General features: G+C 49.7%; 3 protein-coding genes across 12 annotated transcripts; 1 reads left to right on the forward strand and 2 right to left on the reverse strand.

The window, feature by feature from the left end:
- Positions 1-432: 432 nt before the first annotated feature.
- LOC105696238 (BTB/POZ domain-containing protein 2) lies at positions 433-3847 on the reverse strand. 2 transcript variants are annotated; one of them, XM_012418538.2, is made up of 5 exons: positions 3711-3847; positions 1848-3464; positions 1483-1737; positions 813-995; positions 433-727 (listed from the first exon to the last, which is right to left on the reverse strand). In XM_012418538.2, exons 2-5 carry the CDS (start codon positions 2709-2711, stop codon positions 563-565), a joined length of 1467 nt encoding a protein of 488 aa, XP_012273961.1. In that variant the 5' UTR covers positions 2712-3464; positions 3711-3847; the 3' UTR covers positions 433-562. The 2 variants fall into 2 exon arrangements, with proteins under 2 accessions (XP_012273961.1, XP_012273960.1); XM_012418537.2 differs by having other exon boundaries at positions 1821-3464.
- A 909-nt stretch (positions 3848-4756) lies between these two features.
- Positions 4757-15250, forward strand: LOC105696235 (rho-associated protein kinase 2). 3 transcript variants are annotated; one of them, XR_001103687.1, is made up of 12 exons: positions 4757-4844; positions 5438-5763; positions 5984-6144; positions 6276-6614; positions 6842-7975; positions 8106-8406; positions 8814-9229; positions 9506-10147; positions 10299-10709; positions 10817-11033; positions 11125-11422; positions 12160-12245. XR_001103687.1 is itself a non-coding variant. In XM_012418523.1 (12 exons), exons 2-12 carry the CDS (start codon positions 5583-5585, stop codon positions 12245-12247), a joined length of 4113 nt encoding a protein of 1370 aa, XP_012273946.1. In that variant the 5' UTR covers positions 4757-4844; positions 5438-5582; the 3' UTR covers positions 12248-15250. The 3 variants fall into 3 exon arrangements, 2 of the variants coding, with proteins under 2 accessions (XP_012273946.1, XP_012273947.1); XM_012418523.1 differs by having other exon boundaries at positions 11125-11347; positions 12160-15250; XM_012418524.1 differs by having other exon boundaries at positions 4781-4844; positions 5534-5763; positions 11125-11347; positions 12160-15250.
- Positions 15251-15400: 150 nt separating this feature from the next.
- On the reverse strand, positions 15401-25479 carry LOC105696236 (schwannomin-interacting protein 1 homolog). Of its 7 annotated transcripts, XM_012418532.1 has the most exons (10): positions 23889-24157; positions 23599-23825; positions 23063-23397; positions 22623-22964; positions 21994-22492; positions 21830-21927; positions 18386-18497; positions 17964-18304; positions 17556-17767; positions 15401-17191 (listed from the first exon to the last, which is right to left on the reverse strand). In XM_012418532.1, the coding sequence occupies exons 1-10, from the start codon at positions 23993-23995 to the stop codon at positions 17008-17010; spliced, it is 2457 nt and encodes an 818-aa protein (XP_012273955.1). In that variant the 5' UTR covers positions 23996-24157; the 3' UTR covers positions 15401-17007. The 7 variants fall into 7 exon arrangements, with proteins under 7 accessions (XP_012273955.1, XP_012273950.1, XP_012273954.1 ...); XM_012418527.1 differs by adding an exon at positions 25364-25479 and having other exon boundaries at positions 21830-22492; positions 23063-23825; positions 23889-23954; XM_012418531.1 differs by having other exon boundaries at positions 21830-22492.
- Between the last annotated feature and the right edge of the window lie 202 nt (positions 25480-25681).

Consider the following 25681-nt stretch of genomic DNA (forward strand, 5'->3'; position numbering starts at 1 on the left):
CGAACACCGGGACGATTTCTGTACATTTGAGATAAAATAATACCGACACTTTTCTGACTTATCAAATGCTTGGATTTTACTCCAAAGCTGACTAAATTTGGTGAAGTACTTACAAATAGAATATTAAAAACATGAAAGTGGAAGATCTTTTGTATAGCGTAAGTGTAACATTGCACTGAATTAAGTGGAAGAAAACGTAAGAGGATAAACGAAATTCTCGTTAGCACAAAGTGACATCTTCACAGCTAGAGCTCTTGATCCGTCTTCTTTGTACAAAGATCATCGAGCATTTATCACTTTTTCTACAAAGGATGATATTAGTCCGGTAAAAAAAAAAAGACATTTTCGGTGCAATTAATGTGCATATATATATATATATATATATACGTATGTGTATATGTATGTACACATCATACCGACACACATACATACATACATACATACATACATACATACACTCTTATATATATACACGTATAGTAAAATAAGGCAGATCATTCTTTTCTTTTGTATCACAAATTTAATGTAGACTCCATCTCTTCCGTGTGATCAGCACGAGATCTCATTGAGGCGTGAAGAGGATGGTTCGAATAAGACAGTCTCGAATGCTGTCGTCGTTTTCAGCGACTCTAAACGTGAAGGTCACATTATCACAGGTAATCGTTTTAGCACACGTACCCAATGGATACCATCCTTCTTTGTCAAAAACTACACCAATCTTGTACATCTGTGGTTTAAATCAAATAGGAGCTTTAATTTTGATGCTATATTAATTTTCTAACGTTTGCAAGCTTCTCCCAAATTGGACTTACCTTGTTTTTTTCGATGTATACCGATCGGTTGAAGATAACTTCTACTAATGATTCAATTAGAACTTTCGTTGTGATGTGCGTGTACGTCATTCGAGAACTCTCTTTGTCGAGAAGGTGAGCGTACAATACTTCAGTGTACATCGATGGTGTGGCAATAAGCGACGTGCGAGCCGAGTTATCTGGCTGTAATTAAATCAGTGTTCATGTGAACACGACTGAAGTGGACGTGCAAAGGTTTTATCTACTCACCGCGACAAATTGCGATTTTCCAGTACATTTCACAATTGATGCACAAAATACTTGAAATTTGAGTATCTAAAAACCTACACATATATGCTCTCGTAAATTAGACTATCTTATTATTATAAGAAAAAAAGATTATTTATACCAACAATCACTGAAAACTTATACCATGTCATGACCTGTTGGGTATGGCAAAATTTTCGTGTCAGACAGTTTGGAGAGCTTGACATAGAACATGGAAGTCATTGAACCTGTGTATCGCTTAGAAGAGACGATACTAAATTACAATTTCACTAGTTAGGAGAAATGTATAGAGGAAAACTGCAATTTGCACGTTACTCACAACAGTTAAGGAACCCAGTAATACTTAGACCCATAAAATAGAAATTATGAATTTGACCCAAAATAGATATAACAAAGAACATACCCTAAGAATTTGTGTGGGAACTTGAATGCCGTATATGATAATATTTCTGTTCACACAGAATGTTACGGAACAGTCTAAACGATTAGTATTTAGGCATTGAGTCCCTCGCATAAATGTTCGTTCGCAATAAAGTTTTGATTCTTGCAGTGTCTTATAATTCAATAACGGTGCAACGTTATTCAGTGATAAATTAGAGTACGTAGAACTGTTTGGAATTTCCAACGTCACGGAGGGTAGCATAGGAAAATTCATTTTCTGTAATAAAATTTAAAGTTAACGTTAGAAACTAGTGTCAAATTAGAGGCTTCGACTAGTGGTTTAGCGATAGCCATATTTACAGTAGGTTTGACCATCATCGTTTGCACCTTGAATGGACACATCCTCTTTTGTAGGTTTATTGAGAATCCTTCCGGCATAGGGAATTTACTCTCACTTGACGATATGTTCATAAGGATGGCAAAGGCCTCGTTCTGTGTGAGCAACGGCGACTTTCCGGGTCCATTCGCAAATTCCTCCGGAGTCATAGTCAAAAATCGAATCTTGGATAATGAGTTACCGATGACGGACTTCAGAGACTTACCATCGGTTAAGTCAAGAGCTTTTCTAGTGCATTCCGACTTAGCCCACCGTTCAACAGCAGCAAACAGCTCTATCTCCGAGTCTATCGTCAGGTTATCCTGATTCAAGACAGTGACCAAGGTTCCCAGTTCCACCTCTTCCCAACTGGGATCGTACAACACATCCTTTGTGTTATTACAAATGATTTGCAAGCATTTGTCCATAAGTACCGGCTCCTCAAAGAGCTTAGCAAACTCATAAGCTCTGCAGGCCTTCTTCGACGACAAATCGGACCATAGAAACTTGGTGCATTCTTCGAGGAGTATTGGGAGCATATACTTTTTGGCTGTATAGCACAGCTCACAGGCGAGCTCGAACGAGCTTAAATCCACATTGTCTGTATAAATGTACTCAAGCAAGGCCTTGAAAGCTTCTGGCTGAACGTCAGGTATCGGGATTGGATCATTTTTCTCAGCCATACCACCAAAGAACATCGCCTCAAAGACTGGACTTGACATTGCGAGGAAAAGCTTATGCCCCTTGAGAATTTGCTGGTGCGGCTCTTGGCCCACAATGAAGTTGCAATCGGACCATTGTCCCGTCTCGAGGAGGTAACGACCTCGCTGTGAGACATTTCGCTTACTGATCTGCCAGTCACAGGGTAAGCCCATTGCCGAGGTAATTCGCCACCGCCGTGTGCGGGGCGGATCAACCAGAAAGGGAGCAAAAGGAGTAGTGACCCGACGACTTCAGAGAAAGAGGCTCGCGCGCAATGATCGCACGCAACGTTTATTTCCGTGTATTCGAAGCGCTAAGCACTGGCCCAACGGACGCGTCGAGTCTATTTTGGCACGGTCTACTCGACTCGCTATAAATACTGAGCTTGACATAAACAATCGACCGAGCGGGCCAAGAGGGTGGTCATCGGAGAGAGAATGAAAAAAAATAGACGTAATTGTACGAGTGGGTTGAGGGTTCATCCAGCGAAAGCAAATGTGCGCGGGAAACGTACAGCTTCTTGTACTAAACCGCTCCACAAGGTTCCTTTCAAGAAATACCACACATCACGTACCTTTCGATTCAAATGACATGCACAACCTCGCTATAATTAACCTATCTCGAGCTGTCAAAACACGCGACACAGGAACCGCATCTCGGCGGGTACGCGGCACACGACGCCATCTTAGGTACTTGCAATTAATAAATGACCTCCATCTTGGAAAATGGCCGTCTGGTGGTCGCCATATTGAAAGATGGCCGTCGTTACATTTGAGCACATTTGAGATTGTTTGAGATTGCTGGAGATTGCTTCCGAAGGGCCGTTTGGTCGTGAGCGTTGATATTTCCTTCCCGAATGTTATGGCAATTTTCAGCAAACTCCTTGATACAAGTGTCAAATCTATTTTGGCTTGGTCCACATTTTCCTATAAATATTCGTTCCAACATGTATGTATGTACATACACTACTGTATGTAATTAGACGAATAACGAACACAGGGGGAAACCGACAAAAAGTAAGGGCAGTACTCAGAGAGTAATATGGGTGCACGACCGAAGATTCGTCCAAAAAATTAATACACGCGTAGGAAACATCAGTTTTATTGAAAATTTCAGTTTTAAAGATACCCTTGGACAATAACGCATTATAAATCAAAATGACATGTACTCACACTATTGCAGTTTAAGCAATTTAATTTGGACTGTCGGAACAAATGGAACGAAATCACTTTTGGTGAATATGCTGTTTGTGATACGATGCCGAGAAGCCGTGGTTAATAGCGACGGATACTTCAGTTTATGAAAACTGTAGACCAGACCTTGGCAACATTGTAAAATCATCCAAACACGAGGATTAAAATAAAACAATGACTCGATACGTATTCGAGTCAATCTCCTCCGTTCAAGATTTTCTGATCGTATATCAAACTCATACGATCATAGATTTCCTCGTTTCTGGTATCGATAGGCTTTCAATCGCTCGAATCTCGTTGGCTTTTCCACGGAACGCGCGTCCTTTTCTAAAATTTCCTTTACGCGTTTACGTCAGTTTTGGAATTAGGAACGGTACTGAACGGTATTTCTGAATGGACGTCGGTCCACTCCAGTCCACTCCCTGTTCCGTGTGCAGCAATGGCAAGCAATGGGTAGCAGGGTGCAGCGTCGCCAGCAGTCGCCAGATCGCGTTCCGACCACTGCAGAGGTGGCCACGTGATCTCGCAAAATGGCCGACCAGAGGCAGCCATGTTGGAAGATGGCCACTGTGGTGCCGCGCAAGTTCGCAACAGCTCCCGACGGGCCGCTTTTCCGGAGTCGTTGACACTCTCCTTCCGCGAGTGATTCGGGTGATCCTCGAGTTCCGGGGAAGGCTTACAGGCTCGTCGGGATATCGGAACCACCGCTTCGCGTGTTCGTTCTCGCGGGGGAAGGGATGCATGGAGGCTGCGCCGTCCGATCGAGCGAACTTAACCACACTTTTTATCGGACGGCTCGTCGCTTCAACGTCTGCTCGCCAGTGCCCAGGTGGACCGATTGGTGAGGTGACTCGATCTCGCTGGAATGACGTCCAGGAAGCAGGCTCTTCCATCCGCTGAAGAACCTCTGACACGGCGTCGTACTCCGCGAGGGGGATTCGCGCTTTCCGTCGAGTTTCCCTCACCTTGATGACCGCGGTGGATTTTCCAAATGGCGCACGCACGACTCAGCTGTGTGCGCGACACGCTGCTCCGCGCCGTCGAGTGATGCGCCCTTTTATACAAGTTTTAACGCATCCGAGGAGGACTGGATACCGTCTCCGGCGCTATTAGGTACGTTGGCGGAATGGGACGATCGATAACGAAGTCGCGAGGTCGACGGAGCGGTCCGAAAATGTCTTTCTTTTGTGCGGAATCTTGAGGGGCACCTGCCGTACAGGACTCGCTGGGACCCACCTAATCGTACCGCTAGAAACTGTCAACGAAAACGGGCCACGACACGAAGTTTGTCGAGCCTAGGAGAACTAGGACACTGTCTCTTGCTGCTGCACAGTGCAGCAGAGTTGTCATGAAATTTCTTATTTTTTTCTTCCTAGTAACTCCACGCCACAACTCCGACGTGAATCCAATTAGGATCTTTTGGAGATTTTCTACAAATGACAGCATGGTCTTATTTTTACACTTTATTTTTCTCAAATGGTTATGCTTTGATAAATGATTGTAATGATCCAATGAAACGCCATAATTTTTTATGTTAGACATAACGTTAATGTTATTAAAATAAATTTGGTCTACAAAACAATTGCTTAAAAACAATAAAATACATTCAATTTAATCCTAAATTTGAAGTTTGTTAGGGGGACATTAAGGCGATCGATCGATACGTTAAAATAATAATCTAGGTTGAAATTATTTTTTTTTTTCAGAAAAATGAACATTAGGAAGGATTTGTTAGCAGAAATGATTTGTTCTTGCTGCTAGCATAGCCAGTAATGGAGATGCTTTTTCTTTAATGTTCGAAGAGTCGTAATCTGTGCTCGCAAAAGCATTGGGGAACTTTTAGCCAAAACAATGGAAACGATACGAGACGAAGACAGACGTAGGCGCCTTAGAGCACTGGAGGAGCGTATCAAAGATCCTCGTAGTATTACGAACGTCGACTGTTTGTTGGATACAGTCCAAGCTTTAGCAGCAGACTGTGATCATCCTAGCGTGAAACGTATGAAAAATATTGAGGCGTATATGAATAGATGTAAGTATAAATACCACTTGATGACAAGTAAATAGGGATGTTGACTATCATTGTTTATTTGAACAATGCAGCTGTAAAATAGTTGTTGTATATTTACCACCGATGAAAAGACTTTGGAAGTGCACACGCCATGGCATTGCATTTGATTAACCAATGTTATTATGGATCTTAAAATGCACTAATTAATATTAATGGTTGTAGTAATCGTTCAATTTTATAGATGACTCCGTAGCTCAGGACATTTGTAAAATGCGAATGCGCACCGACGACTTCACTCAGATTAAGGTGATTGGTCGGGGTGCATTTGGAGAAGTACAGCTGGTGAGACATAAGTCTACTCAGAAGGTCTATGCCATGAAGTTACTTAGCAAGTTTGAAATGGTAAGTAATGCCAAGTTTTGGATAACGAGGAGTTGCTTTAAAGTTATATTTTTATAGCTTTCGGACAATACTGCCTTTAGTTTGAATATACTGTTAAGGTGCTGGAAAATTAGAACAATGATTATTTTCAGATAAAACGATCAGATTCAGCGTTTTTTTGGGAAGAACGCGACATAATGGCCCACGCCAATTCTCAGTGGATAGTTCAATTACACTTCGCGTTTCAAGACCAAAAGTATCTGTACATGGTTATGGACTACATGCCTGGAGGAGATTTAGTGAATCTGATGTCCAACTATGATGTACCGGAAAAGTGGGCAAAGTTCTACTGCGCCGAAGTGGTGCTCGCGCTGGACGCTATTCACCTGATGGGATTTGTACACAGAGACGTGAAGCCAGATAATATGTTATTGGATAAATATGGCCATTTGAAGCTGGCAGACTTTGGTACCTGCATGAGGATGGACAGTGTAAGGGAAAGTCTTGATTGGAACACATCTTTTTGTCCGAATAGTAAATGTCGTGTATAAATAAAATTAACGTTAATTTAAACCGATTTATAAATGTTGAATTTAAGTATATATCGTAGATGAAAATTAATCGAGCAATCATAAAAATCTGATCCATTTCGGATAATTGTATCACTAGATTTTAAAGGTTGTCGAATTGAAGTTAACGCTTCGTGTTGATTTTTTAGGACGGTTTGGTCAGATCGGACACAGCAGTGGGGACTCCGGATTATATATCTCCGGAGGTGCTTCAATCGCAAGGCGGAGAAGGCGTTTACGGTCGTGAGTGTGATTGGTGGTCGGTCGGGGTGTTCCTCTATGAGATGCTGGTCGGCGATACTCCGTTCTACGCAGATTCCCTTGTGGGAACCTACTCCAAGATCATGGATCACCGAAATTCGTTACACTTTCCCCAAGAGGTGGACATCTCTCATTCTGCCCAAAGCCTGATCTGCGGCTTTCTCACCGATCGGGCAATGCGTCTAGGGAGAAACGGCGTCGAGGAAATAAAAACCCATCAGTTCTTCAAGAACGATCAGTGGACTTTCGAGAACCTGCGGGAGTGCGTGCCTCCGGTGGTACCCGAGCTCTCCGGCGACGACGACACCAGCAACTTTGACGACGTGGACAAAGAAGATGGTCCCGAGGAGAGTTTTCCCGTGCCTAAGGCATTCTCTGGAAATCATTTACCGTTTATAGGGTTCACGTATTCCGGAGATTACCAGCTGATGTCCTCCGAGGGCAGGGAGTCCGTTGACGGCCTGGAGAATCACATCAACAACGGAACCAGCGACGACGTCAAGGTCGCCCAGCTGGAAGGTCTCCTAGACATGGAGAGGAAGCAGGTGGAGATCCTGGAGTCTCGTCAGCGATCGTTGGCCACTCAGCTGGACGGCCTGACTCGCAGAGAGACCGAATTACGCGAGGAAGCCGGCAGGGCCGACAAGGAGCTGGCCATCTTGAGGCACAGCTACAAAGAAGCTCAGCGGAGGGTCGACCACGAGACGGAGACTCGGAGGAAGGCCGAATCGCTGCTGGTCGAGCTCAAGAAGAAGTTCGACGAGGAGCAGACCAGGCGAGCAAGGGATGCCAGTAACTCTCAACAAACGTCGGAAAGAGTCATCAGCTTGGAGAAGCAGATTAAGGAGATGCAGACCAAGTTGGAGAGGGAGACCGAGACCGTGACGAGACTCAGGAAGCAGGCGACGGAGATCACCGTGGCTCGGCAGGCCGCGGAACAGATGGCCGAGGAGCTTCAAGTTGCCAGAACTCAGCTCCAAGCTCAGAGGGATTCCTTGCAGCAGGAGGTAGCGAGTTTGCAGGTGAGACGGATGTAGCGATGGTTCGATCGACGCTAGGCGAGCGTCGGTTTATATGCCGGAGTGTTCATTGACTATCGATGCCTACACGGTAGGAATGTCCTAGAGATAACGCGCTGGTCTTCAATTTCAGGGACAACTCTCCAAGGAACGCAGCTCCAGGTCGCAAGCGTCCTCTCTCACGGCCGAACTGGAAACGCGATTATCCGCTTTGCACGTGGAGCTTGAGAGAAGTCAGGAGCGCGAAGAAAAGGCTACCTTGGATAACAGACAGCTGAACGAAAGAGTTTCGGCCTTGGAGAAGGAAGCCGCGAGCTTGACCGTCGAGCTGAAAGCTGCCCAGGCCAGATACAACCAGGAGGTCGTGGCTCATCAAGAAACCGAGAGGTCGAGGATGTTGTCGAAGGAGGAGGCCAACCTGGAAGTCGTCAAAGGTGAATTTACTCTTATCCTCAAATTACTCGATTATCGGGTCGATCCTCCTCCGTTTAGTAAAATTTGACGATACCGTAACTTCCATTCTCACGCTGCTCAGGCCGTATCGACCGCATCTTCAAAGGTAAACGGTTAAGTCATTATCGTCCGATCGCTAAGAAAAAAGAAAGAAAAAGAAAGAAAGAGAGAGAAAAATAGCGAAATCCTACGTTAAAACGTCAGCTCCTTTCCAAAGTAACCCGCCTAATCGAATAATGAACGTACTTGCATTTTGGCTGCGCGAAAACGATCGCATCACACCTTTCACGTATGTATCGCCGGTGCGGAGGCTCTCTCCGAACACATTGGCGCGCCCCGTCGCAGAGCAGTAATGCCAATTCTTTGTCTGGGCCTTCCTTCGGTGCAGCACTGCAAGCCAAACTGAACGAGGAGAAGAGCGGTAGGCAGCGGGCCGAGCTACTCGCCCAGGAAAAGGAGCGACAGACTTCGATGCTCTCCGTCGACTACCGGCAGATCCAGCAGCGCCTGCAGAAGCTGGAGGGCGAGCACCGCCAGGAGGTCGAGAAGGTCAAGGCTCTTCAAGGTCAGGTCGAGCAGGAACAACAGAAGAGGAACGTCCTTCAGGTCGAACTGGCTCAGCAGTCTTCGGAGGCCGGCAGGCTCAGGGCCCGGGAGCAGCAGCTGGTCGGCGAGGTGGCCCAGTTGAGGGAGGCGAAGAGGCAGATCGAGGAGGAGCTGCATCATCTGAAAACCCAGAGGAACGTCGATCTCCTACAGACGAAGGAACTGCAGGAACAGCTGGAGGCCGAGGCTTACTTTTCGGTAGGGCTCATTTCCGTCAGACGGGATGACGTAGCTTACTCCGTCTGGGAGCCTGATTTCCCTCGACCGAGATCGAGGGAAGATGACAATTTCACGAGGATTTCTTGTTTTACGCGTTTGTATCATCTTGAGCATGAAACGGTTACGTCGGTTTAACGTCTGCCGTATTAAATTGCTAGGTATACGATTTGCGTGACGTTGGAGGTGCTAATTTTTTTTTTTTTATTCGGTTGACCGCCGGGCGAGCGATTTGCTGATTCTTATTTGTTGTTTCAGACCTTGTACAAGACGCAAACTCAAGAGCTCCGAGAAGAACTCGACGAGAAAACGAGACTTCAGCAGGAATTGGAGGAAGAGCGCAGCTCATTGGTTCACCAGCTTCAGCTGTCGTTGGCCAGAGGAGACAGCGAAGCTTTGGCGAGGTCGATAGCGGAGGAGACGGTGGCGGATCTGGAGAAGGAGAGGACAATGAAGGAGCTGGAGTACAAGGACAGCGTGGCCAAACACCACCAGGAAGTGAGCTCGAAGGATCAGTCCATCAACAGACTAAAGGACAGTGAAAACGAGCTGAAGAAGACCATGGACCAGTACCTGAAGGAAAAGGAAGAGGCGAACAAGCGCCTGAAAGAGCTGCAGGATCAACTGGGCAAGGCGCAATTTAATGCCGAGGAGATCGACCGGCTTAGTAGCAAGTTAAAGACGGAACAGCTTCTCAAGCAACAGGCGGTCAACAAATTAGCAGAAATCATGAATCGGAAGGATCTGTCCTCGGGAAGCAAGACCAAGAACAAGGCTTCCTCGGCCGACCTTAGGAAGAAGGAGAAGGACTGTCGGCGACTGCAGCAGGAGCTCACGCACGAGAGGGAGAAGTACAGTCAGCTGGCAGCTAAGTGGCAGAAGGACCTTCAGGATCTCCAGGTACTCATTTTCGGTATAATATATATTTTGAGCGAATATCTTGTGGTATTAAAGTCATATTTACAAAGCTCCGCTCTCGTCGATCTTGTCGGGGCTTCGATCGTCCATAATGCAATTAGAAGAAGGAGTAGAATAACGATCGGGGTTTCAGGCGCAACTCGTCGAGGAGAATCAGGCGAAGTTGAGGCTGCAAATGGAGCTGGACTCAAAGGACTCGGAGATCGAGACCTTGCAGATGAAGATCGCCTCGATTAACTCGGAGACCGCGAGCGTGTCGTCCGTGGAGAACGACGGGGAGGACTCGGTGCTCTCGGAGCACGGGGCCATGAGGTTGGAGGGCTGGCTCAACGTGCCCAATAAACAGAACATCAAGAGGCACGGCTGGAAGAAGCAGTATGTCGTGGTCTCCTCCAAGAAGATCATCTTCTACAACAGCGAGAACGACAAGATGAACGCCGACCCGGTGTTGATACTGGACCTGAGCAAAGTCTTCCACGTGAGGTCCGTCACTCAGGGCGACGTGATCCGTGCAGATGCCAAAGATATTCCTAGGATATTTCAGGTCGGTTTAAGGCATATCGGTTAATTTGCCTAACGTTACTTGGTCCCGTTACCGTTCCTGTCGTCTCGTGCGCAAATATACGTATAGCTACCTTTTCTTCCCGCCAGTTACTCTACGCCGGTGAGGGTGAAGCAAGGCGTCCAGGGGACGAGGGTAACGCCTTACCCGGCGTCGAGTTGCCCCAGTTCACCGACAAGCCCGGCACGCAACCCCTGAAGGGTCACGAGTTCATATCCATTTCTTATCATATGCCGACCACTTGCGAGGTCTGTTCGAAACAGCTCTGGCACATGTTTCGCCCGCCTCCCGCGCTTGAGTGTCGACGTGAGTGCACCCCGGAGGGGACTTGGCTATTTTCCTTTCAACGATATATACTACGGTACGTACGGTACATACAATCGTGGACTCTTTCCAGGGTGTCGCATCAAGGTTCACAAGGAACACCTGGACAAGAAGGAGGATGCCATAGCTCCGTGTAAGCTGCACTACGACCCCAACAGCGCCCGTGAACTTTTGGTGCTCGCGGGCAGCCCCGACGACCAGAAGTACTGGGTTACCCGGCTCTCGCGGCGCATTCAGAAGTGCGGTTACAAAGCGAACTCGCACGTGGACGGCACCGGCCAGCGTGTATCGCCAAGGTAGCGTAGCCGGGCAGCTCAGCCGTGGACTAAGTAGCTCTTGTGTTGTGGCGTCGCATGATTGGGTATGGAGAGGTTAGACTCGTTTGATTTTTTCCTCCTTACTCTATATCTTCGCGTTTCTCTCCTCGAGATGCATTTTGCGTGCAAAATGTGTTTTTGTGAAAATTGACAGGGTTTCTTGTAGGAGTGATAAAGATAACGTAACGTTGTCCGAGCTTAGAACGTGTGTTTTCGCGCAATGCATGGTGCGAATTGGACGAAAGCAATCCTGGGCTTCTTAGACTTTTTTTAATTACCTCTTTCTAGAGTTGCGAGACGATTAGTTTCGTTCATTCGAGAGCTCTGCTTTTGCTTTATCATAGTACACGGAAAACGAGAATACGATTAAATACGTTTGGTTCACTTCGTGATCTTTGTATGTACCTTTGGTTTTGCATTCGCATCGAAACCCATGTACAGACCTTGAATTCCTGGGCTTTCGAGGTGTGACAAATTAAAAAATGGATAAAAAAGATAACGTTCTTTTGCAGCAGTAGTTTTAAGTAAACGTAACAAATTTCTCATAACTGTTATAAAATGAATTTAACGACAATTATTTTAAAGTCAACTTGATTGAATCCTAATCCTTTTCCAAGGGTTACGTTAAGGATTAACCGAGCTTCTTCGGCAATGAAAAATAATTTGTCACCTTATGGTCAGATAGTTTCAAATAGTATTAGCCTTCTACTTGCAATGGCGTGCATTTTTGTGTTTTACTCGTGTATTTGAAAGCAATAAAAAACCGCCATTAATGTACGTCTCATTTTCAGGGAATCTACGAGATCTACGTTGAAGCCTTATTTATCGGTTCAACAGAGGTCCGCAACTTTACCGGCGAACGCTAGTATGGGCAAGTGACCGTAGACTGCTTCCTCGCCGATAGAGACCTTAATGTGCTACCGATGGTCCACGGACTTCGGTTCATCTTCCGGACGTAGGAGAGAAATAACTTAGCGGTCTCTTTGTCATCGATACTTGACAGATGCTCCGTCAGGTCGTGGCCTTTCGAAGGATTTTGTACATAATTTACCTTCGTGAGCCGAGCGACAGGCGCGACTCTGTAGGTGCATCCCCCAGGTGTCCGTGATCGACCGATGCCATTATTTCGAGTCACTTTTACAACTATCGTTAAGACCTAGCCTACGGAGAACGCGGAAGACAACGATCTTCTCGTCCGACGACTTTAACGAAAGCAACGGTGCATTTGTCGGGAGCAATCGGTGGACGATCATGTTTGAAGAGTTAAGATTCGAAGATGTTCGATCGGTACTCGAAGAGAAGCGGAACGTCAAAAGTCAAGGTAGAGGATGTGTACTTTTTATTGTACTGCCATCGAGGACTGCATTCTCCGTTGCTTACGTCATTGCCAAAGTGAAGTGCTTCGAGGACTACTACGATAGAAGCTGGCTTGCAGAAGTTCTCCGGAGTAGTCAATTTAAAGATATCCGTTTGCCATTATGCTAACAAACTCGCTTTATACATCCTTAGGACACGTTGTGCATGTTGAAAGGAAAAGGAACCTTGTTTTAGGGTCGTGCAGACATTTGTACAAGCGGAATTGCTGGATTATTTCTTACGAAAAGTTGTCACGCGTTTAAGGGGAACTCCGATGACATGCTAGGAAATCTGTGCATTTTACGGTCCTCTGTAGGCTTTGAAGAGTATCGATGGATCGCTCCGTCGATCGCTATATGCGGTTTCTTTTTTTTTAGGTTTCAATTGGCGAAAAATTCTATTTTTTATGCACGGATAACATATCTATTCAGATATTGACAGGGTACAAAGTCCTTGGCATGACGTCGGAGTCTCTTCGATCTAGGTGTGTCAAAAAATGTATTCCAAATGACCACTATTGCCGAGATTAGCTAGACAAGTTATAATATAACCGAGTGCTCGCAGGATCGTTAAAAGACGGCTACGAAGCATAACGTGTAGGGTGCAATTTAAGGGGGGCTTTCTCGAATCAGCCGATCCCGTGCAGGGGCTCTCCTTCCAAGCGATTCCAGGCGACGGGAGACCAGCACCACGTGCGGATCCGAATGCGAATTGTTCATAGATTTCTACGAACGTTTAGAATTTGATATACGACTTTCCTTCTTTTTGTAAATATACACGGCGTCGCGGCTGATTGCAAGGTTCTAAGGTCGACTCCCGCGAGCGCGGTCGCGCCGGGAGGGGACCGTTCGCCGGACTTCGAGGGGAATACGATCTTTAGGGAAACGCAAACTCATAGTATTATTATTTTTATACATATTATCTATTTCGAGAATTAAGTATTTAATTGCTTTAACGAGTCGGCCGAGATCCGGTAGAGGCCGGTCGTGCGCTTAGCTGACCGCTGAAGCTTTCAAAGTTAGGCGAATTCGAGGGAGGAATACCCTTGGCTCTTTCGATAGCGTTTAGCAACGATCGATGACGAGTTTTCGGATCGACGGAGAGAGTTTCCCTGACGTGCTATCGGGACCATCTACATTTGATCAATGTTTTTCTTTCCTGTCGGTAGAAATTGCAAACGAGCGGAAAGCGCAGCCGAACGTCATTTTAAGGGTCCCGTTGAACGTTCTCGTTGAACGTCCACCAGGACCTAAATAGTTTTCAACCAATCAAGCAACGAAGGGTTTACCTTTCGCTCTCTGAAAGTAAGGGAAACGATTTTCTACGACTTCTTAACGTTGGTGGAAGGTGTTATCGTCGGTCAGGAGATTTTTCTGAGGTCGGTGAAAACGCGATCGGCCGAAATCGAAGGGGAGCGAGCAGGAGAAACGAGTGCTAGGGTACAGCGCTAAGAGTGGGCTTCGGTGTACAGTAGACCGTAATTTACGAAATTAAGATCGTAATCTCTAAGGATTTTCCCATACAAGTAACGCCATAACGCTATCACAAATTCCGGTAATATCGTGCGTTTAATCCGAATATGCGTTAAACGAGGTAGGAGACGCGCGATCGTTAACGCTCGATGCGAGTCTCATGACGCGAATTTCCGTGCAAGAACGAAACGTCTTCGAGGAAGGTAAACCTTTGCGACACCGTTCGCGTTCCTTCGATCGATCTAATGGAATCGATTAAAATCGTCGATACCGCTGGCACGCGCAAGAATGAAAATCCGACGTCGGGGATGAGAATGTATGTACAGAAGTAACGGTAAGAGGGAACTCGCGAATCCGGCAACGAGCTTTTAATTTTAAACGCCTGGAGTCTAGACGCTAGGACCAACCCGATTATCGTTTAAACGATCCACTTTTGAAACTGTCCGGTCCAAGTGATTTGGATGTTCACCCTCGGCTGCCGAGTTGGGTTCGTGCTCGTTCGGTTCTTTGCTCGTCAGGATGCAACGACTGTTTCCCTTTTCCCCTTTCCCGGGATTCCCCGATTATTAACGGTGTACACGAAGCATTAATTTATTTATCGCGTCTTCTCGATCGAATTGCTATTCGTTGGTGCGCAAAAGTCAGGCGGTGTCCGTTGGGGGGACGGTATGCCATGCCCGATACACGAGATCGTTCTTGCACGAGACAGCTTCCTCGTCGATGGTGCTCCCTGGTCTCCGGGAATGACCCGGAAGAAGCGGATTCTCTTTAAGGTGTCTTCGGGGATCGATCGCGTTAGTCCGCGAAGACGAGAAACGACTAGAAGAACACCTTGGGACGCTCGATTACTGCCCCGTGCCTTCTTCCCTTCCGGTTTCGTGGAAACGTCCAACACGGACGGAGGAGTTCAGATGACGGCGTCGACCCTGAACGCAGAGAGAACAGAAAACGAAACGGAACTTGTTACAGCATATTTTATTATTGTTTAGTTATTTACAATCTGTATATTATTACGATTAATTAATATTACCGATTAAAACTATTTTGTAGATAATACGTAGATCTCACGCATTAATCGGGCGCACGATCCCTCTCGTTTCAGATCGCGCCATCCGTGACCTTGGGCCCGATTCGATAACGAAGACGACTCCGAAGAACCTCGAGATGAACCTTGTAACGCGACTTCTCGATCACCTCCGACCGATCTGGATCCTGCGCGTAGACGTTCAGGAAATTATTCCGCATCGCATCGAGCGATTCTCCCTGAAGCTTCAGGTTCAGAATTCCTTTCTTTAATTCGAAACCTCGACTGTTCCTCGTCCTTTCGATTTGCGTACGAATTACGTCGCATTTCCTTCGATGCCCTTTAAGCGAGTGTCCAGTGTAATTAAAAAACGCTCGAGCTCGCGACGTCATTGAAATGAAAACGTTTGACGAGGCGTAAATCTTACACCGGTCTTTCGGTGGTTACGCTTACTCCGCGTTAATTCCTCGGGCGATTTTAACCAACGTGGATCACTCGCAGGGAATCGCCTTGACAATTGTTAATAACAACAATAGGTAAAAACGTTATACCGCGGTTAGGAGTTGCATCTCCTTAGATCGCGGTCGCTTACGACTCGAGATATATGTGGAAATGTCGCGGCACAATTGCTACGCCGTGGACACAACGATGCAGGAAAATTTCAGCTTTCAATATCGCTCATGGACATGGAGGCTATAGTCGTTGCACTATACGTTTGCAAAATTACTGCGATTCGGCATTCGATCGCAAGCACGGGAGGGCAATTTTGCAAACCTATCGTAACTAGTTGTCTAGCGTTGCATGGGAATTGTTCGCGCCGATCCTTCTCGTCTCTTGGTTTAAGGTGTAACGCTTAAAAATGCTTATTGTTCTATGTCCTCGCTACGCTAGTTAGAGGCGATATCGATCGATAAACACATGTACGGCGTGATAAAACCGGGGCTACGGGGTCCCGTAAGAATGCAGGGTACCTTACTCGAGCTGCCTAAAATTCCGCCTAAAATTCCGCCTAAAATCAGCGATCATTCGATTCCGCGTGTTTCCCAGGTCAGAACGCGAGCTCTCGAGTCTTCCACGTTTGGACTCCTTTCGATCGAGCCAGCTTCTCCGTATCGGCAATTGCATCGGACGGTTGCAAATCTGGTAATGAAAAGTACGGAGCGGTGGACGAAACTACTTGAAATTGCTGAATTGGAACGTATATTATAGCGTAGTTCCTTCCGTTAAATATTCAGGAAAATCAAGAATCTATATACCGCGATTATTCGTGGTCGGCTTTTTGGGGATTGACGGATTGGAGAGTCGTATCGCTCGTCCCGCAGCTCGTGGAGACCGATACGTTATGCATATAAAAACTTGATAAATATTAACCATTATGCAATTGCGAGCGGCGCCCATTTCGTCCCCTTTCGTTCGACTTTTTGTATTTTTTGTTTGAGTTCATACGGTACAATGTATAGTCTATGAATTTCTCTGAATATTTATGTAGACGAGGGTGAGTCTCGAAGTGGGCAATTTGCAAGCGTTAACATTACGTACAAATTGCCATTACTTTTTGACCGACTCCTCGTACACAAACGCTACCGCAAAACTACGAGCTCCTTCGAGTTTACGTATCTCCTTTTCGTAGTACCCTCGGTAACTTTATTTCTTCTTCCGAGAATTTGCCCACCGAGGAACGTGCGCCGAATAACCAGAAGCTAACGCCGCGGATCGTAATGGGCATAAATGATTTCCGAGCTGATCGCCAGCTTTCCGACGAGACCGCGCAGTCTCGAGGCGAATGATTATTTTCTGACAAAGCCTATCAGGCCGCGGTTCATGATCTTTGGCTTGGACATCTTCATCTGGCCCTGGGGAGGCGGGTTCTGCTTCCGTGTCTGCATCTGCACGCGACGACTCGAGGGTTGCGGCTGATTGTCACCCCGAGCGGCCAGACCCTGCCTCTTCAGGGACTCCTGCTTGGCACCTCTGTGCAAACATACACCAACCGCTCTCACACCTTCTATTTGTTGCTGAAGGAGGAAGAGAATGGGTGTGCACAGGCACGGTAAATAAAATCAAACAAGCGGAAATACGCGACAGGGAGTATCGCAAGATTTCAAAACGAGGTCGAACAAGGCGTTGCGAATAGGAGAGACCGATGGAAGGACGTTGAATGCACGTTCCCTAGATAAATGATAAAGAAAAGGGACGTAATATCTTTTAAACGTCGTGTACAGATATCGTGGATTTACGTGATTCCGGCGGGGAATGTAATTCGATGTGCTCAATTTGCAGGTAACGTGCAAAAGGACGATCGCGACGAAGACGTCGGAGCCGTCGATGTACTCACAGATATCGCGTAAGGTCCTCGACGTCCACCAGCATGGAGTCCTGTTCCATGTGAAGATCATCTCGTCTGAGTAGACCTTCTACCAGAGCTTCGTTTAACGATGCGATCCTAGCGTGAAGATCGTTGGCCACTATTTGAAGTTGCGCCACGTTAAGCTCCGTCAAGAGAACCCTCGATAATCTACGTCGCTCGTCCCCGAGTTGAACTCCAACCTGAAAGATAACGAAATCCTGAAATACCAAGGACGCGTAGGTCCCTTTTCGGTTTAACGGAAGAACGCTGCCGAAGTTCCCGTTCGATCGGATGGGCCTTGCGAACGTCACGGGCACCGGGAGGTAGGCCTCTTTGCGGAAGCTGCTTTCCCAAGGCGCGGCCAACCCCGAAACGACTCGGGCGCCGGATGCCAACCTTTTCCAAGCTGGACCGAACCATCTCGGTGATGGGGCTTTGCTTGAGCCTCTGCCGTTCGACTTCCATCTGCATGTGGGCCATCTCCTTGGCCTGGGCCAGGGCCATCCTGGCCTCGGTTTGCAGCCTGGCCTGACGAGCGAAGAAATCCGCCTCGTCCACGGGAGCCGAAGAGTCCGTTTCCAGCCTCAGAGGTGGCAAGACGAGGACCTGGGGCCTCGAGGGCTGAGACAGCTTCGTCCCCGAAGACGGGGTCTGCCCCGGGGACGAGTCGCTCTCCGATACCTGGGATTCCGTGTCCGAAGGTGTCTCGTTCATGAAGCAGATTTGCAGATTCATACCTGCGAGCCGAGTTACGTTCGTTGGTTCGTTGGAAGAATACAGGACTAATCTACAATCTCGAAGAGGAAGGCGATACCCACCGCTCTGAAGACGAGTCTGCAGACTGGGCTTCCTTCCTCGCTCGGCCCGCAGGTCCTCGGCATCCGGACCCATGGCCAGCCTCCTCCGGATCTCCTCTCGGTCATTTCGACGCTGAAAACGGGGATTCAAAATTAGAAACGTCGCCTCCGGACTCGGCACGGTTTGCGAACGTTTTGCCAGGTTTTCGCGGAATACCTGGAAATAATACAATTCTCATATCGGTTACATATCGGTAATGGAAACAGCGTTTTCTAGCTCCGCCGCCCTTTCGCACCTCGTGGGATACATCGGGGTGTCCCTGAATTACTCTGTCGAAGCGAGCCAGAAGGTCCCCCTTTTCAGGATTTTTTGGCTCCGGATCTCGACCCGCGGCGACGGCCTGCACGACTTCGACGACTCTCTCGTCTTCCTGGAGAATATAAATTAGGCCTCCTTCCTCAGCCAAAGTCTTCATAACGCCTATCGTCGCCTCTCGCGGTGGCCTCGAGCCGTCGACGTCGACGTCGAACTCGAACGACTCGAGAGCAATTCGCGACTATCGAGATGCCGTGACGTCGGCATTGCTCTTTAAACTCGAAAATCGGCCGGTATCGTCTCGGGGAATTGCGAGGAATTCCGGGGAATTCCGGGGAATTCCCGGAAGATAACTCGCGGGGAACCGTAGGTATTCGAAGAGACGCGAGACGCGAGGCGCGTTTCGTTGACGTTAGGTTCGGGAGAAACGTCGCTGTCGGGACGTGGAGGCATCGGAAACCATTTCACTGGGTTTCTCGTTGCTGTCGGCAAGAGAAACGCGATTATATGTAGTGGAAGGGTTCCGGGAGGTGGTTCCATCTACATTTTCTGCATCGAGTGCTCGTCGTCCGAGCTCCTCCTCGAAATCGCCAAGTTAGACCGCGCGATGCGAGATTTTGACAACTTCGGTAGCGATTACACTTGACGAAATTGGGGGAGAACGTTTCGATCATTAACGTATTCTTTATAGATTTTAAAGGATAAACGAGTCTCGTAGATTCCGGTGAATATTTATTAATTGGACGCTTTGACTCCATAATTACCGAAACCGTTGGTACTCCACGCGGCCCCGGATGTTCTCAATTTCCTGATACGTTATCAACGAACGACTTTCCGCTCGTTTCTCTACGCGAAGCCGTGGTATAAAAATGAATTTAATTCGAGGACGCGGACAGAGACCTTCGTTTCCCCGGAAAATCGAATCGTTAGCCACGCTTTTGGGCGATCGAGGCCCGGGAGTATCCATTTTACGATTCGGTAGCTCGGTATTTGGAGCACGTCAAATCCTCGATTTTCTTTGACTCCAGGCGAGCGCGAGAGGTCGACAACAGGTGTCGAGGAGAGACGACGCTTCACTCACGAGATCGAAGTCATTGTCGTAAGTAAAGGTGTAAAGATCGGTTACGAATCGCGAGTCCTTCTTGTAGTGTCGCCGGGATTTATTGCTGCTGCCCATTTTCCCGCGCGGGGCGAAACATAAAACGAGCGAACTTTTTCGAGCGGAATCGGGCCGAGATAATCGAGATAATGGGAAACGAGCCAAACTCGGTAGAACGTTTTAGGCAGCGCGACTCGGTAGAGCGTTTTAGGTAAACTGAGTCATTGCGAGCGGAGTTTCTGGCTTAGGCCGCGTAGTGAAAGTTCTTGGAGCGATCCCGTAGATCGGCGTGTACAAGTGTCGGTACACTTGCGCGATCCGAGTACTCATCTCGGTAGTCGATCCGTCATTCCCGAGCCCATTTTCTCGTTTCCAACCAAGCTCTGCCAACGTTGCCAAAAAAAACGCTATTTCATTCTTAATCGGTGCGAGATTTTTCATTTACGGCTATTCGGAGCATTTTAAATCCCTCGAAATAAGATCGAGAGGAAAGCGAGCCGACAAGGAACTGCGCACATGTCAAAACCGTTCGACTCGATTGCAGGGTAAGTTTTCATCCGGTGAAAGTGGAATAACGAAAAAACATATTTCACGCGATTATTGGTATTTTTGAACGGCGTTTCACCGCGCGAGGAAAGTGGCGACGAAGCGGAGAATCGATGGGTTCTCAATTAACCCCCGATTGACAGTTTTTCGGTGTCTTATCCGGGAGTAGGTGTGCCGCGGTGGGTCGACGTTGCACGCGTCGTGGTTGGTCGCTCGAGCGCGTCTCTTGCTCGTTATCCGGCTTTCGGTATCACCCGGGACAAAAATTCGAAAAATCTACCCAGGGAACGGAAACGACGTCCCGAGGAAATTTTTTCATTTAATCGTTATCGGTGAAAACGTTAAATGGTCTTCTTTCGGAGAATGGAGGAGTTCGCTTATCGGAGAAATTACGCCCCGGTTTCCTTCGCGCGATCGCCGCTCGTTGTCGTGCCACGCGAAACGGGAGATCACTTTTCATTTGCATACGATGGCATCGCAATTTTAACGAACAGCCTTCTCTCTGAAGCGTCCAACTTAGACGGCGTGGGACTGGATCGGATCCACGATATCGATTGTCTCAATGAAACGGCCAATGGAGCCAATTAGTACGCGAACCGCTGCGAGAGAACGTTCCTTCCACTCGTAGTTAACGATCTTAGTGCTGGAATCTTCGCACTGGAAAACATATTTACTCGCCCTCTTGATTTTTCTCTTTTTCTTTTATTTCTTTTTCACGGAAGTCGAACGACTCGACGATCGACATACCTGACCGATCTTTCCGTTAACGTTTCCAGATAAATCCAAATCCAAATGCTTGGGCCGGATCGCAGGGCGTCTCGTTGCGATCATTCTCTCCGGAAGGGGCGATCGGCGTCATCGATCGACGATCACTGGACGGAGCCTCGATGCCGACGCGGCCACCTTCGGGACGAGGATGCACCGACGGCGAGTTCTTCGACAATCGCGGTACACGGTTTCGACTTATTTATAGCGGCTGAATGTCAGAGTTTATCGCGGAAACGTCGATGAATTATGACACGCCTGGTCGGCCGGTCCAAGGGTCCGCCTTCTCGGTCGACCTTAAGAGGTACCGCGCGCACCTTTTCCAAACGAGCCGACGATCTTCGACCTTAATCTCGACCTAGTCTCCCCTGCGTCAGGGAAAATTGCCCAAGACGGGAATGTGGTGGGACGTTTTTCGAGCCGCGTCCCGATTCCGGCGTCGCTTGCGTTCCGGCAAGAATCATTTTTTTCGATTCGACGTCCCGCGTCCAAGTGGCGGTTAGCGTTTCCCTTCGAGAGATCGGTCGCAGCCAGAAACGAAACTGGCGGTGGCCATCGAATCCGAAGTCGCGATACATACCGAGACGAAGCCCTTCCACCGAATCTATTTATTCCCGGAGCCGCGCGACCGATCTCGTCTCGAAGAAGCCGCACCCGGGGACTGGCGACACCCACGCGAGACGACCGCGTTTCCGAGCGGACCGATCGTAGGTGGAAAGAAACGACGTATCCGCCTTACCCTGCGCTCCTCTTCTCGAGCTGCCCTCAGATGCGACTCGATGGCGTCCAGGTCGATCTTCGGCATCGCCGTCTCGATGTTGTAAACGTCGAAGCCGCCTGCAAAGGAGGCGCGTCCGATGTAACGCCGTCGAAGATGCAACGCTTTACCGAATATGACTTTACCTGCGGTGTTGTCGGCGTCCGCCCTGCGCTTATCCGGACGCCTCTGCGGAACTACGGAGTACGATTGTTGCCGCCTCCTGGCCTGATTTCTGGCCATCTTTTCCTTCTTCCGACAATCCGCGGAGCTCGCTTCGGGGAGATCTCGGTCCAGCAGCTTGTTCGTGTCCTCCCTGTCCTCCCTCGTGACGTCTTTCGGGACCTGGGGACGCGCGTCCATGGCCTCCATGGCCACTACGTCGGGAACCGGTTGAACGTATTTCTCCAGGTCGACTCCGATGTCTCTGCCGATGGAAGACAGGAGGTCGATCTCTTCGAGTTTAACGTAGGGTGCGGGTTCCTCGGAATCGCCCTCCGACTTGGGGCCGGGTTCGACCTCGTCGGTCGTTTTCGGAGCTTGGATCCGGACCCCGACTCGGTTGCCTATCTTGGACTCGGGCGGCAAAGGCAGCTCCTTTGCCTCGCGGATGAGATCGATGTGCTCCACCGGACTCTCCTCCGGCTGGAAAACGAGGCGAAAACGGTTGAACGAATTTTCCGACCCCCTCGACCCTCGAGCTTCGTCGCTCGATTCCAGGAAATTTCTGAAATTTCTGAAATTTCTGAAATTTCTTATCCACTTGGAAACCTACGTCTCCGACTTCGCTGGTCTTCCCGGAGTCGAGGATCTCCTCGATTTCGGGGAATTGCAGAGTTTCCTTAACGGAGGTGGAGAGCTCCAGGACCTCCACCTCGTCCGGAAGATTCGCGGGACGACGGTCGACGTCGCGATTCGGGACGCGGAGCTTCTCCTTTCCTCGGAGATGATCGGCCTCCTTCCGGGGACTCGAGGGCGACAAGGTGGTGGTTTCCTCCTCGACGCCTTCGGGCTCCGGAGAAAGGTTCTCCTCGGACCTGCTGACTTGGACGCTCTTGACGTAGTTTATGCACTTCTCCGACGTCGGGAGGACCGACTCGTACAGGGCGGTCACCGTCTGCGACACGAGGAAACTCTGCTCCGTCACCGCTCTCCCGACGTTCCTCTCGCGCGCGAACCGGGACGTCCGGAGAGGTCCCGGAGGAGCGTTCGTACCTGTATGTTGAACTTGAGCTTCTCGTAGAAGGGCTTCCGTTCGGAGTTCTGGCCCTCGAGGTGGTTGACGCTTTCGGCGGAGTCGGCGTCCGCCTCGAGCTCGGCCCCGGTCTCGGCCCCGGTCTCGGCCCCGGTCTCGGCCGAGGTGGAGCCAGCCTCCTGCTCGTCCTCCGTCGAGTCCTTGTCGGAGAAGAGCGAGGGCGCCAGGTGCTGGAAGCCGGGGTAGTTGGGGTTGACGATGCCGCGGCACCCCGACGGCAGGTTGCCCTCCTCCGACCAGTCCGACCACTCCGAGGGCGTGAGCTCGCGAGAGGACGAGCCGGCGGAGTTACGCCCTGAGAACACCGGACGCACGTGGTCAACATCCGACGAATGAGTCACTCGGACCGATCCCTCCCTCCACTCCGCCCGGACGCCCGCGGGTCGGGGCCGCGGAAGTCTCCTTTCCCGGGAGTTCGAGAGCCGGATCGGGTCGAGAAGAAGAGAGAAAAAGAGAAAAAGAGAAAAAGAGAAAAAGAGAAAGAGAGGAGGGTCACCCTCGAAGTCGGCGAGACTCTCCGCGGAGCTGCTCCGGTAAAGTCTGGAGGCGGTAAGGTTGTTGTTGTCGTTGACGTTGCGGCAGTTCTCGGTCTTCGAGTTCTCCACGGTCTCGACGTTCGCCGAAGACCAGTCGACGTTTCCTGCCTCCTGCGGGCCGAACGTCGCGGAGGTGTCGTTGCTGTTGACGATCTCTTCAGGCCCGAGGCTCCCCCTTTGCAGCTGACTGGAGAAGAAGAAGAAGACATTGACGCCCCCGGCTTCGAGCGAACGAAAGGTATGCACTCACTTGTTGTTCAATCCGGGATGCAGGGGAACGGAGACCACGGCGTCCTTGAGGCGCATCGCGATGCCTCTGAAACGGGAAACGGGGAAAGCGGCGATTCGGTCGGCCATCCGGCATCCTCTTTCCCTTCGATCCGCCCTCGTCGCGTCCACGAACGAGACGAAGCCCCGAAGATGGCCGGGAGTCAACGGTGCCTCGCGGCCGAAGACCGAGGACGGGACTCGCCGTCCACCATGTTGCAGTTGCGCCTTCTGGCCCGGTTTATCGACTCGCGGAGCCACCCTTGCCGGTGCGCTTACTCCACGTGTCCGCGTGTGGGTGCGCGCGCGCCTACCTTCTCGGTTCCCACACCGACGGGAGGAGGCACTCGCACGCGCGCGCGCTACCGTCCCCGACGAGGAGGACGGATCCGCGAAGGTGGAGGGAACGCGGACAGCGCCCCGACGAGGTGGAGGTCGCGTCCAAGGTATGCGGGACGTTTCCCCGCCGGCGAGGCCGCGTCGTGCTCTCGGATGCCGAAGGGAATCCTCGGCCTCGACGCGATCGATACGGAAGTCTACGGGACGCCGAGGCTCTCCGGGTGTCGCCGGAACGAGGACCCCCGCTCGCGTTCCCGAGGGGTACGCCCCCGGTTTCGATCGTCCAGGGGTGCATCGGGACGAGCGAGTCCCAGCGAAGCCCCAAGGGGCAACCCTTATTGATTTTTTTAATAACGCGGATTCGTTTACGGAATACGAGACGTTGCCGCGCGGTGTGCTCTACCGAGTGGGCAGGGAACGCGTAATCGAAACGTTTTTTCTTTCTTATTTTTGGCGACGAAATCAACGTCAGGGGATCCTCTCGACGCGGTGGCGTCGTAGGCCGCCATGATGACGAAGAGCCGGTCATCGATCGCCCGGAGCCTCCCTTCTGGTTCCCGAAATTCCGTCTTCCAAAGGGCAACGATACCTTTACCCGGGCCAAAATTCGACTAATTCGACTCGAAAAGGAAGTAAGAACTTCCCGGGGCCACTCTCGGACCGACCTCGCCTCTCGCCGGGCTTTCCTTCGACTCGATGCCGTCGGAACGGAGCATCGAATCGTGCAAGTGGACGCTCTTGAAGGGAACCCGATACTCGATTACACCGACCACTCCGCGAAAGACGAGTCGTCCCGGCGTAGCCTTCCTACCGTTTCATCGATCGCTTTATTTATATTTAACTCCATCTCCGGGCTCGTCTCCGCCTGCCCAAGATCACCGTATCGGGCATCCGGGCCGGAGAGATACGTCGCGTTCCTTCCAGGTCGAAGGGAGCCGTCGCAAGGCGGAGGAAGAGGAATCCCTAGAGGTGCTTCTTAAGAAAGCGGGGCTTTCGTTTCAACGGGGATTAAGAGCGAGGCGATCGAGAGGCTCTTCGTCTCCCGGGAGGTGAGTTTCGCGATTCGCGGGGCTTTCGGGTGGCCGGGTCGTTAGCTTCCACCCCTTGGGTGGTACTTACGAGGCGTGAGGTCCTTTACCCCTGGAAGGCAGGCTCCTGGGACTCCGCTGGAGATCCTCGCATCACCCGGGAAGGGCTGCTCTCTTTCTCGTCGATTCGCCACGAGACGTTTCCTCGTTCTTTGCCCCTCGCACGGCTCGATAATCCGGCACGCCCCGACCAGACCGTCCTCGAAGTCACGCTCGAGCTTCTCTCTTAGAGTTCATCTTCCTCGTCGGGTGATCCCCTCTCGTTGTGGGAAACGCATGCGCCTACGCGGCTCCGTCTTTTCGTTAGGGCTGCTATCGGATTCTCCGAGTTCCGTATATAGGCTCTGCG

Source organism: Orussus abietinus, unplaced genomic scaffold, assembly GCF_000612105.2.
Source record: "Orussus abietinus isolate OABI.00-Male unplaced genomic scaffold, Oabi_2.0 scaffold34, whole genome shotgun sequence".
Classification (NCBI taxonomy): Eukaryota; Metazoa; Arthropoda; class Insecta; order Hymenoptera; family Orussidae; genus Orussus; species Orussus abietinus.